This window comes from Dryas octopetala, chromosome 8 (assembly GCF_963921425.1).
Source record: "Dryas octopetala chromosome 8, drDryOcto1.1, whole genome shotgun sequence".
Lineage (NCBI taxonomy): Eukaryota > Viridiplantae > Streptophyta > Magnoliopsida > Rosales > Rosaceae > Dryas > Dryas octopetala.
The window spans coordinates 4,350,036-4,367,461 of record NC_141373.1 but is presented as its reverse complement, the minus strand read 5'-3'; the positions used below and the strand labels follow the sequence as shown (position 1 = coordinate 4,367,461).

At 37.8% G+C, this 17,426-nt stretch overlaps 3 protein-coding genes across 10 annotated transcripts; 2 read left to right on the top strand and 1 right to left on the bottom strand.

Moving 5' to 3' along the window:
* Window positions 1–46: 46 nt before the first annotated feature.
* Window positions 47–5,313, bottom strand: LOC147276242 (uncharacterized). Of its 2 annotated transcripts, none has more exons than XM_086253224.1 (13): window positions 5,099–5,313; window positions 3,543–4,874; window positions 3,405–3,444; window positions 2,914–2,966; window positions 2,503–2,548; window positions 2,319–2,399; window positions 1,899–2,021; window positions 1,740–1,791; window positions 1,587–1,662; window positions 1,417–1,483; window positions 1,282–1,332; window positions 1,030–1,122; window positions 47–571 (listed from the first exon to the last, which is right to left on the bottom strand). In XM_086253224.1, the coding sequence occupies exons 2-13, from the start codon at window positions 4,856–4,858 to the stop codon at window positions 467–469; spliced, it is 2,103 nt and encodes a 700-aa protein (XP_086109350.1). In that variant the 5' UTR covers window positions 4,859–4,874; window positions 5,099–5,313; the 3' UTR covers window positions 47–466. The 2 variants fall into 2 exon arrangements, with proteins under 2 accessions (XP_086109350.1, XP_086109351.1); XM_086253225.1 differs by having other exon boundaries at window positions 3,543–4,871.
* Window positions 5,314–7,225: 1,912 nt separating this feature from the next.
* FRS5 (FAR1-related sequence 5) lies at window positions 7,226–11,576 on the top strand. 7 transcript variants are annotated; one of them, XR_015123929.1, is made up of 5 exons: window positions 7,226–7,552; window positions 7,713–9,997; window positions 10,220–10,395; window positions 10,710–10,771; window positions 10,894–11,576. XR_015123929.1 is itself a non-coding variant. In XM_086254696.1 (4 exons), exons 2-3 carry the CDS (start codon window positions 7,787–7,789, stop codon window positions 10,391–10,393), a joined length of 2,385 nt encoding a protein of 794 aa, XP_086110822.1. In that variant the 5' UTR covers window positions 7,226–7,552; window positions 7,713–7,786; the 3' UTR covers window positions 10,394–10,395; window positions 10,894–11,576. The 7 variants fall into 7 exon arrangements, 3 of the variants coding, with proteins under 3 accessions (XP_086110822.1, XP_086110821.1, XP_086110820.1); XR_015123928.1 differs by having other exon boundaries at window positions 10,220–10,771; window positions 10,894–11,073; window positions 11,391–11,576; XR_015123926.1 differs by having other exon boundaries at window positions 10,220–10,771.
* An 851-nt stretch (window positions 11,577–12,427) lies between these two features.
* FRS9 (FAR1-related sequence 9) lies at window positions 12,428–16,043 on the top strand. The gene is made up of 3 exons (XM_086253205.1): window positions 12,428–12,607; window positions 13,365–14,863; window positions 15,351–16,043. Exons 2-3 carry the CDS (start codon window positions 13,382–13,384, stop codon window positions 15,516–15,518), a joined length of 1,650 nt encoding a protein of 549 aa, XP_086109331.1. The 5' UTR covers window positions 12,428–12,607; window positions 13,365–13,381; the 3' UTR covers window positions 15,519–16,043.
* The last annotated feature ends 1,383 nt before the right edge of the window (window positions 16,044–17,426 follow it).

Genomic DNA, 17,426 nt, shown 5'->3' with positions numbered 1-17,426 from the left:
GTACGAAAAGTGATGATTCGGTTACATGCTATGCAAAAAGGAAAAATAATAGTAAAAGTTTAATGGCACATCCTTTCCTTCCTATAAAAATCTGAAGGAGAATTTACTTTTAAGTTTGAAGTATAAAATAAAAGGTGAAAAGCCATTACGGCAAAGATCAACTAAGTAAAACATAAGAGCGGGATTTCTAAAATTTTAATTTCATCCTCAATGTACCCTAAATAATTATGAAAAAGAGACCCAAATACAATAACATCAATAGTACCTCATATTTACATGGATTTAACTATAACTGCTGACGACAATAATTATAGAATGGATGGTTAGATACATCCAACTGCATAGGCTTGAGCTCCAAGTATAAGTATGAACAATTCACAGACCAAAATTACTCGTCTTCTATCTTCAAAAACGTAACTGAGGCTCTCTGTAAGTGGTGGACAGACAAAATATTCATTTCTACATTTCAAAAATCTGACTGTTCAAATGGAACACGCACAAACAACTGGCCATTCAGGGTCACCACAGCAGATGTCTGATGTGGATCAATTCTCGAAGGTAAGCTGACAACCTATAAAGAAAGCCACTTTCATTATCCTGCAGGTATAATTTCATAAAGTGCCACACTGCATAACAAAAGTTTTGATTTAAACATAAAGTGTCAACAAGAGGCCGGAAATCCAGGCTGATGATATCTTAGGCTTAGGCCTAGGACTGTAAGAACCTCTTGGGAACAAACCCCCTCCCCACCCCCACCCCCTAAAAAAGATCCACTTTCTAAGGATTCTTTTTCCTCCATAACTAACATAGTTGATGAATCAGCTTTCCCAAAATCCTCCTTTGTCAATCATTACCCTAAAAATTGCAGCACTATCAACTGAATAAAAACAAAATGATATAATTGTGAGTAAAATATGGAAGAGTTCAGATAGGTGATCAATTTGCTAATTCATCAATTATTAACATGAGTTGTTACTGCAAACTGCAAAGAACCACACATGCAGCTATATAAGTTAAAGTTATCCAAACCTTCTTAAAGGGTGTGACGCCCCAAGGATTATCCAGTTGCGTTGGTTGACCAAATATTACCAGGCGTCCGGCTGGATCAGACTGAACATGGACCTGAATCACCAAAGATCATTGTTAACAACAAAAACAGATACAGAATATAACAAGCAGAGGCAGGATAAAGTTGAAAAAAAATATATATTTACAGTTGATCAACTATATCCCTGCATTTAAAAAAATGATATTGATAACAAAACTAGTTCATGAACTAACCTCCTCACGCAGAAGTCCAGGAACTAAGGCATATACCTCAAAGCAGTCATTCTGTGTACAGCCAAATTTCAAAATCTAAGTAGATATAATCAGTACAAATAGGTTCAGTCCTACAGTGAGAAGAGAGAAACTTACAAATTTTTTCACATTAATCTTCACCCAATCTGCTGGGGGTCCAATATCAAATACCATTATATCCAACCTATAAAAAGGGGAAAACAAAAACATTGAACTCTAACAAGACTAAAGGTACTTCTCATTATTATATGAACTGAAATCAATGGGGCCTGAGAGAAAATAATAACTGTGGCTTTATCGCTTTCATGTCAGCAACCTGGACAGCACAGTCCACTGGATATGGCTTTTTCCGCTTTAGTAAACCTGAGTTGATAAACCATTTTTCAAAGAGAGAAGACAATTATGGCAGCTAAACTGTCAAAAAACTAGACTCATGATACCAGAATTTTTAAGCTGCTTGTCACTTTTTGGCATACTACTCAAGTGCTTATCCTGAAATACAAAAAAAGAAAAAGAAAAAATCATATGGGAAAAGAGCAAAAGGCAAAAGAGAAGAAATTTAAAATAAAATAAGCAAAGAGCTTAAATATTCTTCAGACCTTAATAATTGCATCGCCAACCTCACCATTACCAAGAAGGCGTTGAGAGTGCCAACCCTGCATGGCACGAGCTGCAGCATCCCTCAGTGCCCTGCCTGATCCTAAAGTATGACTACGATCAGCCTGCATTACAAATCCAAAAGGATGATTTAACCAAGAAACAAAAGAAAGAAGGAAGAAGAAAAAAAACTGTGTGGTCTCTGCAGATCCTCAAATAATTAATTACTACTCATGCAACATTCAGCATCATTTTTATCATCTTATGCAGAACTGTAACTTACTATCTTCTACATCCAATAACAGATATATGCACCCCAGAAACGAAAGGAGAGGAGACATATATCTGCAATAGAAGAAACATTCAATCATCTCAAAACACTGAAAACAATATTAGCATTATAAATGATTAGCTAAAATTACCCGATTCTCAACTCTAGTAGGCTCAGCAGGAAGAGCAAGCTCACCGCCACGCAGTCTATGCTTTTCAAATTCAAGTAATGCCTACAGAAAGTGGTAATTAGGGACTCCAAGACCCATGTTGGTAAATCAGACAAATAACACAGAAGACAGTACTGACATGAAAACATAATAATCAGAGCATAACCTTCTCATAAAAATTTCGAAAAGTCCAAGAGACAGTAGTACAGGTCCTGTGCACCATGAAAAACCAGCCATTGGAATTTAAGTTTACAATAAGAACTCAAAACAGCAAAAAGATTTTATGGGGTTTTCCTATGCATAAGATGGGGACTTCTTAAATAACAGAAATGATAGTTTCCTAAATTCATTACACCACAGCATCATACTACAGATCAAAATAACTATGTCTCAAATATAGCCCATTCAAGCTCTTGAATATTACCATCAATTGATGGATGTATATATATACATACTATAACTTTTGGTAGCTAGCACAAAATGAAGTTGCTTCTTTTTCATTTTTATTTTCTGGTCATGGGAAACCATTTAAATAGCTTAAAGAGAGGCGTCAATTAAACAAAAGGATATTGCTTACTTTGGGGGATTGAATGATTCTCCGACCTGCCGCCACAACTTGCATGAAGTAACCTACATGTGCCCACAGACAAACACTAAGCCTAGTAATTACTAATTACCAACCAGGGAAATTCTGATGCAAGAAAAAAAGTGTAGGACATATCAAATTTCACATGATTGGTATTTGGAAGTAGAGGAATTGAGTAAAATTAATCTACCATAAGAAATAATTAATATGCATCTGCATCAGCCAGCTTTCTTTCTTTCCTTTTTATGAGTTTTTCTCCAACTACATTTGCATAGAAAAGCATATAAAAAAGCAGTTGTTCGCCTTATAAATAGAATTATGTCTTACACTATTTAAACCAATTTGTAATGCACAACTGAAAGTCAGGGATTCTTTCTAAATTATGCACAACACTTTCCAATCTACAAAGCCTTATCAAAAGCCAAATCCTCCATAATAACAAAGGATATTCAACATTCAGAGATAAATAAACACAGACAAACCTTTTCATAGCCACCAAGTTTGATCACAGCTCTCCATAACCTAATTTATAAAAAACAACAAAGTAACCATAGAGCCAAAATGTTTTCTAACTAATTAATTTATGCAACTCAACAGAGACATTATCACCAAGAGTTTACTTGAGCAAATTTAATTCCTCTCTGTAGAACTTTGGGGCTTTGAATTCCAAGTTCCTCTCTTTATATAAATTCTCCACCTCCCTCATGAATGCCGCTTGCTCCTCCTCTGTCCCTGAATCATCACCCTCAGCAGCACCTGAAGCCCAAAGAAAGGATTGCTCTGGGTCTGAGCTCTTCATCCCAACCTCCCGTCCAACATAAAACTTGGGTTTTGACACTTCCTCCTTTATGTCAGTATGCAGAGACAACTTTGTTTTGCTGCTCAACCCCCCCTTCAACTTCAGTGACTCTCCTTTCTCACCATCAGATTCAGGTTCAATCTCCGTTTCAACCTCATTACCGCGAGGCCTATTAAGCTCCACCGTACAAACAACATTATCAGTTTTAGCACTGAGATGTGGTTTTTTGGAGGGGTTGGCCTCGTTGCTCACTCCATCCATCAGTTTCTCAATTGCAACCTTGCTATCAAGAGACATATCAAGCTCCGCCTTACAAACAACATTATCACTTTCAGCACTGATATGTGGTTCATTGGAGGCGTTGGCCTTGTTGCTCACCCCATCTATCAGTTTCTCCATTGCAACCTCACTGTCACAAGACATATCAAGCTCTGCCTTACAAGCAACATTATCAGTATCATCACTGATATGTGGTTCATTGGAGGGATTGACCTTGCTGCTCAACCCATCTATCAGTTTCTCCTTTGCAACCTCACTATCACGAGGAACATCAGGCTCCACCTTACAAACACCGTTATCAGTTTCAGCGTCGATACATGGCTCATTGGAGGGGTTGGCCTTACTGCTCACCCCATCCTTCAGTGCCTTCCCTTCCTCATCTTCCTTTTCAATCTCCATCGGGACCTCAGTGTGATGGGACTCACCATCCACCTTACCAACAAGATTATCAGTCTCAGCACCAGCATATAACTCAATGGAGCGGTCGGCTTTGCTACCCATATCATCCTTGAGTACCCTCCCTTTCTCATCACCATTCTTTTCACTTTCAGTCTCCATAGATACCTCACTCCCACGATGCATAACAGAATCCACATTACTAACAAGCTTATCAGTTTCAGCATTGGCATGCAGTTCATTGGAGGGCTTCGCAGCAATATTAGCATCTTCAGGGGTTTCACTAGGCAATTCAACACCATTTTTACGAATGTTGTTCTGGGTCTCCAACTCCAATTCTACACTACCAACCAGGTTGGGGTTTTGTTCTTGGCCCTCTTCAAGCTGTGCATGGACATGGGTATCAGTCAGGCTTCTGTTTTCTTGAACCTCCTCCATACTTTTCCCCTCTTTATCGTCCATGTTTCTCCAACCTCTCCTTCAACCATTCAAACAAAAAACCACATACTAAATCTCAGCATCAAACAATCAAACCTAAAAAGACTCGGAAACTAGCAACCCAAATTTTGAACAAAATGAAACAAACAAAAACAGGAAACTTTGTGAACAAAACAACAACCCAGAAGAATAAAAAGAGTGCTTGTATTAGAACAACGAAGAGACAACACAAAAACAGCAACAACGAGGTGAAGGGGGACTTACCCAGCTACCCAGGTGAGACACGAAGATGGTGAAAGTGGTGGTGGGGACGGTGGCTCTGGCTCACCAACCTCTGCTTCTGCGTTCTTCTCTACCTCTCTCTGTTACTCTGCTCAATGGGTTTGCCAAGCCAAGCCAAGTTACGCGTGTAATGTATTGATCTGACTACTGGGCTCAGCCGGCTGGTTGCTACTGCTTGCTTGCAAATTTGCAATGGCTTTTTTCTCATTTTTTGGGACTTTTATCTTCTTTTAACTTCTCATGTGTCAACGACTCAAATCAACATGCTCTTTATTTTTTGCATTTTTTTGGGCCTTGGCATTTTATCACTTGGGTATTTGAGTATTTCTTACTCTTCTTTTTTAAAAGGGTAATACATTTGGCCATTTTTGGAGAAGTTTTTTGCTTGCAAGTTACGTACAACATTCCTTTACCACAAAAAATATGAAGTTAAATGTGAAAAATTATTGTATACAACGATTATTACAACAATTTTTTTTACGATCTAACAATGTTTTTTAGGCCATAATATCTCTTGTTTTCTCTAAAAATGTCACATGATTTTTTTTTGTCAAATTATACATTTTTAAGTCACGAACAAATCAATCTTGAATCCGGTTTAAATTAAATTGAAATTAAAACTTATAGACATATTAGAAGAAATACAAATTAAGCATTGATTGATAAATTGCTAGTTAAGTTTGTGTTGAAGTTGACACAAATTTGTAGTCTGTTTTCTTATTAACTTGAGTACAAACCATACTATAGGCCTCAAGGATTGATGGCAAAAGAGTAGTGATCAACACCCGGCTCCGAACTGCATCCAAATGAGGATCAAGGCCAGCCAAAAAGACATACATGTGATCATCATTAATCTCCTTAGCATGAACAACAATATCATCAGCATTCTTCAACTTATCTGGATGCAAAGAATCAAGTTGTAGCTAGTTTATGTGTAGAGCACCATTATAATTAGTTGAAGATCGACCATTCTGTCAAATAGTGTACACCTTGCAATGAAGTTCATATAGTTTGGAAACATCAAGACCCACAAAATAAGTTTTACTAGCAGCATCCCAAATATCTTTAGCATTCAAACAATCAAATATAGCATAGATGTTCTTGTTCATAGAATTGAGAAACGAATATTGCACCAAACAATCTCTTATTCCCAAGTATTAAATGAAGGATTGTCTTTAGTAGACATAGTTTTCTTCCCATTATAATAGCCCAACTTTCTTCAATCGGTAATGTATAACCATATAAGTGAGCACCCAATTAGTATAATTGGAACCATCTATTTTTTTCAGTATAATATAGAGACCATGTCAGGGCAGAACGAGGATTGATCCCTGTAGTAGGCAACAACTGGAGGCAATTTAATGTAATTAGTGAAAATAGCACATGCCAATTATTATAAAAAAATAGAATTAATTACACTTATACCCTTTGAGATTTATCGTCTTTTAACATACATTCATTGAAGTTTTAAAAATTACACACACCCCTTGAGGTTTCAAAACGATTGCATATAACTCCCTACAAGAGAAAAAAATAAATAAACAAAAAAGAAAATATTTGTATTGAGGTTGGACTTTACACCTGGAATAATCTTATTGGACCATTTAACCCCTTAGTATGCATTTTTGCATAATTCCTCATCATTTTTCATTTCATTATAAGGGGTTATATGCAACAGTTTTGAAACCTTATGGAGTGTATGTGTAATTATTAAAACTCCAGGGGGTATATGTGAAAAGACAATAAACCTCAAGGAGTGTAAGTGTACTCAACTCTAAAAAAATAACCCTATTCGTGCATAATATACTATTCGGTCTACTAAATTGATGAAATTAAGTATGTGTTCACAAATTGCATAATTCCGAAATTAACACAATTAAAACTACAAAAACATTAGTGAAACCAACCCAAGCCACAAGAATAAAAAAATGTAATTTGACCTAATATTTTTTATGTTGATTAATGCTGAACGACAAGATATGAATTAAATTGACTTAAAAAAAAAAACTCACCCACAATCTAATCCAACGGTGGATAAGCGTTTTGTCAAGTGATGTGTGAACCAGTAGATCAAAACCCCAAGAACTGGGTTGGAATAGAGTACGAAGAGTCTACCCACCCTTCTCAAGCTCCCGTCCCTCCTCCCCCTTCATCGTGACTCTCCGTATTCATAATTTTTTATTCAAATTTTTCAAGAAATTCCTTCAATTCAATCAATTTGAAATAAATGCAAAACCTTCCCACCGAAATTCAACCAATCCCTACTCAAATTGAAAGCAGATTCTAGGGTTTCTCTGTCATTGAAAACCCTAAGAAAAACCCCTCTCACTCTATTGGATCAAGCTTAAGATTCCACTCTGTTGAAGATCCACCAGAGCTCACTTTCTCAAGGGGATGAGACTATGAGAGTCTTTCTGAATGACTGTCTCTTTGAGGGTCAGTTTTTCCCTTTATAGTTTTTTACATTCATTCTAGCTTTTTGCATATTTATTATAATTTACTCTGTATTCCACTCTTTCCCGCTAAGACTGTAGAGGACTGATACTGAAATTAACTTTTTTATATATGTATATAATACCATATTATATTCATACAGAAGCACAAAATTGTCAGACTTGGGGCTTGAGAGAATTCACTTGGAATTGATCTGAAACTGTTCCACAGTTTGATATGGATAACGAGGTGATTGAATTTGATATTGGGTTGGGAGGGGGAGGCCGAGAAGATGATGATTTTGTAGACATTGAGCACCCTGTTGATGATGAGGAAATGGTTGATAGCCCTTCTTTTATGGGCAGTGCCAGTGGCAATGCAAGTGGGGTGGTTGTGGCTGGTGGGGTGAGCGGTGAAATTTACCTTCCTGAGGGGGACCTCTTGGACCTTGAACCTTATGATGGAATGGAGTTTGAGTCCGAAGAGGCTGCCAAGGCCTTTTACAATTCGTATGCTCGCCGTGTTGGGTTTAGTACTCGTGTCAGCTCCTCGCGTCGTTCCAGGCGTGATGGGGCAATCATACAGAGGCAATTTGTTTGTGCGAAAGAGGGTTTCCGTAATTTGAATGAGAAGCGAACCAAGGATAGAGAGATCAAGCGCCCCCGAACTATCACCAGAGTAGGATGCAAAGCATCCTTGTCTGTAAAGATGCAAGATTCAGGGAAGTGGGTTGTGTCAGGTTTTGTTAAAGAGCATAATCATGAGTTGGTTCCACCTGATCAGGTGCATTGTCTTCGTTCTCACAGGCAAATATCCGGTCCTGCTAAGACCTTGATTGATACCTTGCAGGCAGCCGGAATGGGTCCCCGGAGGATTATGTCAGCACTGATTAAAGAATATGGTGGAATAAGCAGAGTTGGATTTACAGAGGTGGACTGTAGGAATTACATGAGGAATAATCGCCAGAGGAGCTTAGATGGGGATATTCAGATGCTTTTGGATTACTTGAGACAAATGCAAGCTGATAACCCCAATTTTTTCTATGCTGTGCAGGGTGATGAGGATCAGTCCACGGGAAATGTCTTATGGGCTGATCCAAAGGCAAGGATGAACTATAGTTACTTTGGCGACACTGTTACTTTTGACACTACCTACAGGTCGAACAGGTACCGTTTGCCCTTTGCGCCTTTCACTGGGGTAAACCATCATGGACAGCCTGTGTTGTTCGGTTGTGCTTTCCTGATAAATGAGTCTGAAGCATCATTTGTTTGGCTGTTTAAAACATGGCTTATGGCAATGTCAGGCCACCCTCCATTGTCAATTACCACTGATCATGATGCTGTGATACAGTCAGCCATAATGCAAGTTTTCCCACAGACCCGCCACCGTTTCTGCAAATGGCACATCTTCAAAAAATGCCAGGAGAAGTTATCTCATGTGTTTCTTAAACATCCAAGTTTTGAAGCAGACTTTCACAAATGTGTTAATTTGACTGAGTCAATAGAAGAGTTTGAGGCTTGCTGGTTGTCTCTTGTCGATAGATATGATCTCAGGGATCATGAATGGCTTCAAACGATATACTCTGCTCGCAGGCAGTGGGTCTCTGTCTATCTGCGGGACACTTTTTTTGCAGAAATGTCCATAACCCAGAGAAGTGACAGCATGAACTCATATTTTGATGGATATGTGAATGCTTCAACAAATCTGAGTCAGTTCTTTAAGCTCTATGAGAAAGCTCTAGAGAGTCGCAACGAGAAGGAAGTGAAAGCAGATTATGATACTATGAACACTTCCCCAGTTTTGAAGACCCCATCTCCAATGGAAAAGCAAGCATCTGAGCTTTATACCAAAAAAATATTTCTGAGGTTTCAAGAGGAGCTAGTTGGGACACTGACTTTCACGGCATCTAAGGGTGATGATGATGGGGAGATCATCACATATCAAGTTGCAAAGTTTGGGGAGGACCATAAGGCATATTATGTTAAGCTTAATGTTTTGGAGATGATGGCAACTTGTAGTTGCCAGATGTTTGAGTTCTCGGGTCTTCTTTGCAGACATGTATTGGCAGTCTTTAGAGTGACCAATGTGCTGACTCTCCCATCCCATTACATATTGAAACGATGGACAAGAAATGCTAAGAGCAGTGTTATGTTAGAAGAACATTCTAGTGATGTATATACCAATTACCTAGAATCTCATACTGTTCGATATAATACCCTACGTCACAAGGCCAATAAATTTGTAAATGGAGCGAAGTCTTCGGAAACATATGACATTGCACTAGATGCTCTGAGAGAGGCTGCAAAAAAAGTAGCTCATGCAACAAAGAATGATGGGAGAACTGCCATGGTCAATGGGCATATCAGGGGGAACTTGGCTGGTGGTGCAATTCGGGCAAATTATACTAGTGGGGATCTTGAGGGGAGTTCTGACCAACATTTGTCTGAGGTCAGAGTTATTTCCCAATTTTTTTGTTATTTGATTACTTGTCTCCTTAGCCTTGTATTTTTTTTCATTTTTGGCTCCGGGATGGAGTGTTCCGTGTTAATGCAATCTTTCTTTGCCTATGTATGCCTCTTAATTTGACTTGTGGGATGCTACATTTACTATTTGCATATAAGACCTGTTCAAGCCTGCTGTAACTTTCTGTCATGTGGTCATATTGTGCAGGATGATTTGGACAAAAAAATTCGAGAACTTATGAATGAGCTGGAGTGTGCAAATCGGAAGTGTGAAGTTTATCGGGCTAACCTGCTTTCAATTTTGAAAGATATTGAGGATCATAAGTTACAGTTGTCAATTAAAGTGCAAAACATTAAGATTAGCATGAAAGATGGTTTCTAAAGGTGCAATACAGTCACACATGTATTTATCTTTTATTTGATTGCTTTTAAGTCAGTGTACTTTCAACAATGCTCTTTGGATGAGGCTGTTGCTTCACTTATGGGTAGTGTAGAAAATGGAAATCTGTGAAAGTTGTGATGTGTTTCCAAAGTGCATTTAATATTTGTAGATTATATGCTATGAATTTATAGTTGCTGAATCCAAACTCTGTGGAGATAATTGGCCTTGTGTCTGATGTACTGAAAGGTATTATCTCAGTTACCATCTCACAAGATCAATTGGAAAGTGAACTCTCACTTATGTGTGGAATTTGCAGGGTCCATGTTGTGGATCATGGATCTTGGTTGTGGATTGGACTCATCAGAGGCTATCTCACATGTAAATTTTTTACTGGCATATTTGTCATATTTCCTTCTTTTCTTTTCACAATTTATATGTATCTTTAAAACCATTTATATTATTTCTGACATCGTATGTGTAGTGATCTCCGCATGCTACAGTAACCTTGCAGGAGGAGAAACATCATTGTATGAGTAGTTGCAAATGAAGACAGATATGAGAGCCAACTGCAAGGTTAATCGGGGTACGGATGTGTTTGCCAATTGAAGTTTGGTGATCCTCAAATGCTGTTGAAGTCTTCATCCACTACTTATCTTTAAACTCAGAGGTTCCCGTGGAAGGTAATAGCCTAATAGGCAGATGTTATATATTTGCCTGCCAAATAACATCTTTTTTAACTAATGTTTTAGGAAATTATCCTAGATTTGACAAGTCATATTCTACTCATCCAGGCAAATTGGCTCAACAGAATAATACATTACTTGCAATTTCTGTTTTGAAGGCTAATACAATTTTACTGGAGAATATTTGAAAACAATTTTGTTTCATTGCCATTCATGTTTATCTTTAGGCTTTTGTTGCCGTTTTTCTTTAGCAGTGATTAGCTGTGAAGTATAAGTTAGGTTTTTTCTTGCCCTCTTTTATATCTTTCTGTCAGTCAAGCTTTACTTGAAGTTGGCTGCTTGGTTCCTGCTCTACCTATCGTAGGCTACCTTCTTTCTCTTGCATTGGGAGCGATGCTGTGAAGTTGTGAGGCTTTGTTGGGGCGAGTTATAAATTTGTAATGTAATATTCACATGTACACCGCAGGATCTGATTTCTCAAATAAAATTCAATTATGTGGCAGCAAATACTGATCTCTATGGTATGCTGGATTTAACAACCCTAAAATTGGGAGTACGTTGATTTATCATCGACCGTAATAGTTATGTTATCAATTAATGGATGCATGTGAATGATTCTTAATCGTTAATTGATGTAAGATTAAATAAACAGAATTTTAGAATTTGTGTCAATCAAAGGCATTGTTGGCTCCAGCGTAGGCTACTGTGACTAAGATTTTCCTAAGAATAATAAACTCATGTGGGATTTGGTGTTGCAAATAGCACGGTATCATCAGAAGCAATAGATAGGGAAAACGTCATGTTAGCAGGTTGAGTTTGTGTCTTAAAGTATATGGATCGACACCAACACGATTCATTTAACTAATCATGTTCAACAACTGAACACAAATGTGACTACCATATCCGTTTAATCTGTCTAGTAAATAGGTCAACAAAATGACATGTGACACCCATTTATTTATTTACAAAATTTGTAACTCCTTATAATTCATTAATACTTATAGAAAAGGATTTTGTAAATAATAATTGTTATTTTGAAATGGGATTTGGAAATGTATTAGAAAAAAAGAGATAACTTTGATGTTAGGTTTTTTTTTTTTGGCCAACAACTTTTATGTTGGTTAAAGTTGTGAAAATGCATTAAAATTATAATAAATTAAATCCTATTTAAAATAAATAAAAAACAAAATAAAAACCCTATTTCATGGCAATTCTTTAATTTCTTTTCTATTTTTTATTTTTTAAATAAACCCTCCCACTTAAAGATAGACGCTACAGAGTACAGACTGACAACACGAAGACGAAGCCAAAATGCGGGTTTTGTTTTGAAAGTCGCTTCCACTCGAAATAATTAAAAGGGCTTTGCATTGAGAACTCTCTCCCTCTCTCCCTCTCTCTCTCTCTCTCTCTCTCTCTCTCTCTCTCTCAACTCTGAAGAAACATTATCGTCGGAGGGAGACAGCGATCGGACTCCTCTTTCAGTCTGACGAAGACCACTTTCCCGAGTTGCAGAGATTGATTACGGTTCTGGGTGAGTCCAACTTTCCTTCTTTCTTTTAGTTTTCGCCTAATACAACTTACAAAATGTGCTCTCCTGGGTCCCCTGTAGTCTGTACATTAATTTTACTTCAATTTGTTCATCTTCTTCACGATTCTTTGCATTTTTGGCATATAATTTGTTTGAAGTTGATGAAGCCCAATTGATTCAAATATGTATTGATAACTGTAGCCCCCCCAGTTGCAGGCTTTCAGCTTTTATCACCCAATTCCCCCTTATCCCCAAACCCAATACTTCACCTTCAACTTTGTATGGAAATTTTTTGTTGTCGCTTTTGTCCTCCATTTTCATTAGTCTGTTTCTCTCTCTGCAATAGTTTGTGGGTTGGTTGGTTTTCTCTCTGCAACAATTTTTTTTTTTAATTTTTAAAATATACCTTTTTGGGTTCTCATGTCATATGTGTATGAATTGAAGTTACTGTAATGTTCACGATGTTGCTTGAAGGCGGTTTCAAATATAGGGGTTGTTTAAAGTGGTTTGATACTTATGACAAAAGCATGCTTAGGATTAGCTTCAATTGATAATGTTCCGAAAAAAGCATGCTTAGGATGGAAAATTTTCACAAGACGACTACAAGGAGCATAATATTTGAGTGAAAGTGTACCGATGATAGCATATGATGCGTTTGTTTTAGTTTGAACCCTGATTTGTGTGTTACCTTCTGTTTTTAATGGACTGTGGTGGAACCATTTCTTACTGTTTTTTTTTTTTCTTTTCATATTGGCTACAGTTGAATTTTGAAGTTAAATGAGTGGTGGCAGGCAGAGGAACCTCGGGGGAGGGGGTCAGCATGTGTTGGACTATTTGAAACGAATGCAGGCAGAGAATCCTGCTTTCTTTTATGCAGTTCAGAGTGATAATGATCACTCTAGTGGAAATATATTTTGGGCAGACGCAACAGCCAGGATGAACTATACATATTTTGGAGATGCTGTTATATTTGACACCTCGTACAGGACTAACCGCTATAGGGTACCGTTTGCCTCATTTTCCGGGTTTAATCATCATGGACAGCCAGTGTTGTTTGGCTGCGCAGTAATTCTCAATGAGTCCGAGTCCTCGTTCATATGGCTATTCCAAACTTGGCTTCATGCAATGTCTGGACGCCACCCTGTATCCATCACCACTGATCCAGATAGGCTCATACAAGTTGCTGTTGCGCAAGTTCTTCCTGAAACCCGCCATCGTTTCTGTAAGTGGGCCATATTTAGAGAAACACAAGAGAAACTGGATCATCTCTATCATTCTCATCCTACGTTTGAGACTGAATTTAAGAAGTGCATTAATGAGAGCGAGACAATTGATGAGTTTGAGTCATGTTGGGAATCACTGCTTCAAAGATACTACATCATGGATAATGAATGGCTTCAATCAATGTACAATGCCAGGCAACAGTGGGTCCCAGTTTACATGAGAGACACTTTTTTTGGAGAGTTTGCTGTAATTGAGGGAAGGGAAGGTTTAACTTTGTTTTTTGATGGGTATGTGAATGCATCCACTACCATACAGATTTTACTTAAACAGTATGAGAAAGCTGTAGTTAGTTGGCATGAACAGGAATTAAAAGCAGATTATGACACTACTAATACTATGCCAGTTCTGAAGACGCCATCTCCTATGGAAAAACAAGCTGCAAACCTCTATACTAGGAGAATATTTAAGAAGTTCCAGGAGGAGTTGGTTGAGACCCTTGCAAATCCTGCAACCAAAATTGATGATTCGGGAACTGTTGCCACCTATCGAGTGGCCAAATTCGGGGAAGACCACAAAGCACATGCTGTTAGTTTCAATTCTTTTGAGATGAAAGCTAGTTGTAGCTGTCAAATGTTTGAATATTCAGGAATAATCTGTAGGCACATACTAGCAGTTTTTAGAGCAAAAAATGTTCTTACACTTCCTTCTCAATATGTACTGAAACGATGGACAAGAAATGCCAAGGCTGGAGCTGTGCTGGATGAACGTGCTTCTGATTCGCCAAGCAACTCTCGAGAATCTGTCACAGTTAGGTACAACACTCTACGTCAGGAAGCAATCAAATATGTAGAAGAGGGAGCAAAATCTATCCACATTTACAATGTGGCGATGAATGCTCTACAGGAGGCTGCTAAGAAAGTTGCTGCTCTGAAGAATCAAGGTTCTGGAGTTACACAGAGTAGTTCCCTGGCCAATGGAGGTAGCCAAGAAATGCATGCAAGTGAAGAAAACCAAATGGCAGCGTGTCAATCTGCAGTAAGTTTCTCCCTCCTCAGTCCTCACAATCTGATCCAAGTTATTATTACTATTATTATTGTTTATTTTATTTCTGAGAATCTCTCTCTCTCTCTCTCTCTCTCTCTCTCCCTCCCTTCCTCTCAGTAGAAGGTTATTTGGGAAAATTCTAAATATGGAATAGGATTATTCAGAAGTGTTATGAATCTGGAAGTGTAGATATAGTTTCTGAATTATTTGCTTATTTGGTAGCTTAGGTGCAGCTATTGAGCTCTAAAAACTAAGAAATAATGCATCTTTGGGTGTTCCATGGTTACAAACATTAGTACCATAAATTTGATTTCATGTTTGTAGCCAGAAAGAACCAGTGATAAATGTTGATGCTTAGATATGGTGACATAATTAAAGAGTGAATCTAATAATTACATGTTATAGATGGTTCTTGTGTTTTCAGTGTAATCATGATATAATATTCTATTCTTTATGTTTACTCATTTATTTTCCCCAGGATGAGAAGGAAAAGAAAATTCACGAATTGTCTGCTGAGTTGGAGAACACCAACCAACGATGTGAAGTTTATAGAGCAAATCTGCTTGCTGTTCTACGAGATATGGAAGAGCAGAAGTTGAAGCTTTCAGTGAAGGTTCAAAGTGCAAGGCTAAGTCTGAAGGAGTGACTGTTATTTGCAGGAGAAACCCTACCATTCTGTATTCCCCTCTCCTGACTTTGTTGGTTCAGTCATTGGTTCGTTTCTCCAACCGGCCTGCCAGGGGCTACCTGCTGGAGAAAAGGGGGGGATGGAGAGAGGAGGGGGTTGACTTGGAACTTGGAAGGTGGGCAATATTGTATTTGGAACGATTATTTTACTCTTGCACCTTAGAATTCTTGTGTTGAGACTCTGTTGGATGAACCATGTACGGAGGAGCTGCCATTAGTCCAACTTAGTGCATGCGACCTGTGCCAGCTCAAGTGCAATTAGGCTGCTGAAAGGTCACTCATTAACGTTTTAGCCATGGGTTAACATCCTCTAATGTCAATAATAGGAAGATTCAATATTTAGGTTTTAGCCATGGTTGATAATTTGTGACAATTGTTAACAATGAGATTGTAAAATATGGAGTTGTCTTGCTGTTGCTGCTACTGAATCGCCTTCTTTGGAGGTGCAATGACAAACTAATTCTTGATTTTGAAATTTGTCTCATATACAGTCCTCTTATCCACTTTAAATTTGATATGGTTGGAGTTTGAAACCCTTTTTCTTTTTAATCTTTTGGTACTGTTTTCGGTTAATGCCTCCAAGAAAACGAAATTCCTTCTTAAACCCTCCACAATTGTAGAGTGTCGAACAGACAGAAAAAAAAAAAAGAAAGGGAAAGAGGACAAAAACAAAGAGAATAAAGAATCAAATAGTGAAAGTGAAAGGTCGAAGCTTGATTCACACAAAGTAAGGACTTCCGTGTAGTACTGCCTTAGTTGGCAAGTGGCATCCCTTCAGTCGGACGCTTACTAATTAACCATGTAGGAAAGGAGGTATTGCTTAACACTAGTTTTTTTTTTTTTTGGCCATATTGCTTAACACTAGTTTAACTACATGTATTTCTCACCATCTCTCGTTCCAAATATTTGTAAAAGCCAGAGAGGGGAGAGGGAGAGGGACAGTGACCGACTGTGAGAGTGACAGTAACAGTAAAAGCGAGAGTAAGATGCATACAAATTATACCATGCTTAACACTAGTTCAACTAAAGGTAGAATGAGATTGAGAGAGAGATGCATACAAACTACTCCATGCTTAACACTATTTCAACTACATGTATTTCTCACCATTAATTCTCAATGCATACCGACCTGCGATTACATGCCCATGACTTGTCTTGATGTGCACATGACATCCCAATGACTCATTCACGCACATCGATATAATTTATCAATATCTTGGAGCACTATACAACGTTTGTTTGGCTTCATCGTGGGCAAAGCGCCTTTAACGTGCCCATGACTTATTCATACACATTGTTATGATTTCACAATATCTAGGAGCTAGACAACATTTGTTTTCTCTTCTAATATTTGTAATTAAGCCCCAAGGAGTTGTATCCATGCAACACATCTCCTTGCACTTGTGTTTCTCGAGTTTATTGTTTGGATTGAGAATGTACCAAATTGGCCATTCGATATACTTGTATTGGATGTATCTCCTTCGAATTAAGTAAATAAAGTCCATCTTCTACATGCAAAAAAAAAAACAAAGAAACAAAACGTTTGTGAAAGTGTCATTTTACGTCATTGTATTGATAAATTTCGGTAAAACTATCATATCATGTCATTATGTTGATATGGTGAATTTTAGAATTGAAAAACTGAAAATTCTGCCATACAACTAAGTTTTTATCCTTGGATTTTGATGGGTTTATTTTTTCACAATTATAGAGTATAGATTTTCAATCATTAAATATGATTAGAGAATGAGAAAAGTAAGCATACATATGTACGAAAAGGGTGAGCCATTAGAACATCACACCGGTCAAGACACCTGTGACAGTGGCACCGAAGCTATCTCATTTGTTCTGCTTCTTTTCCCTTTTT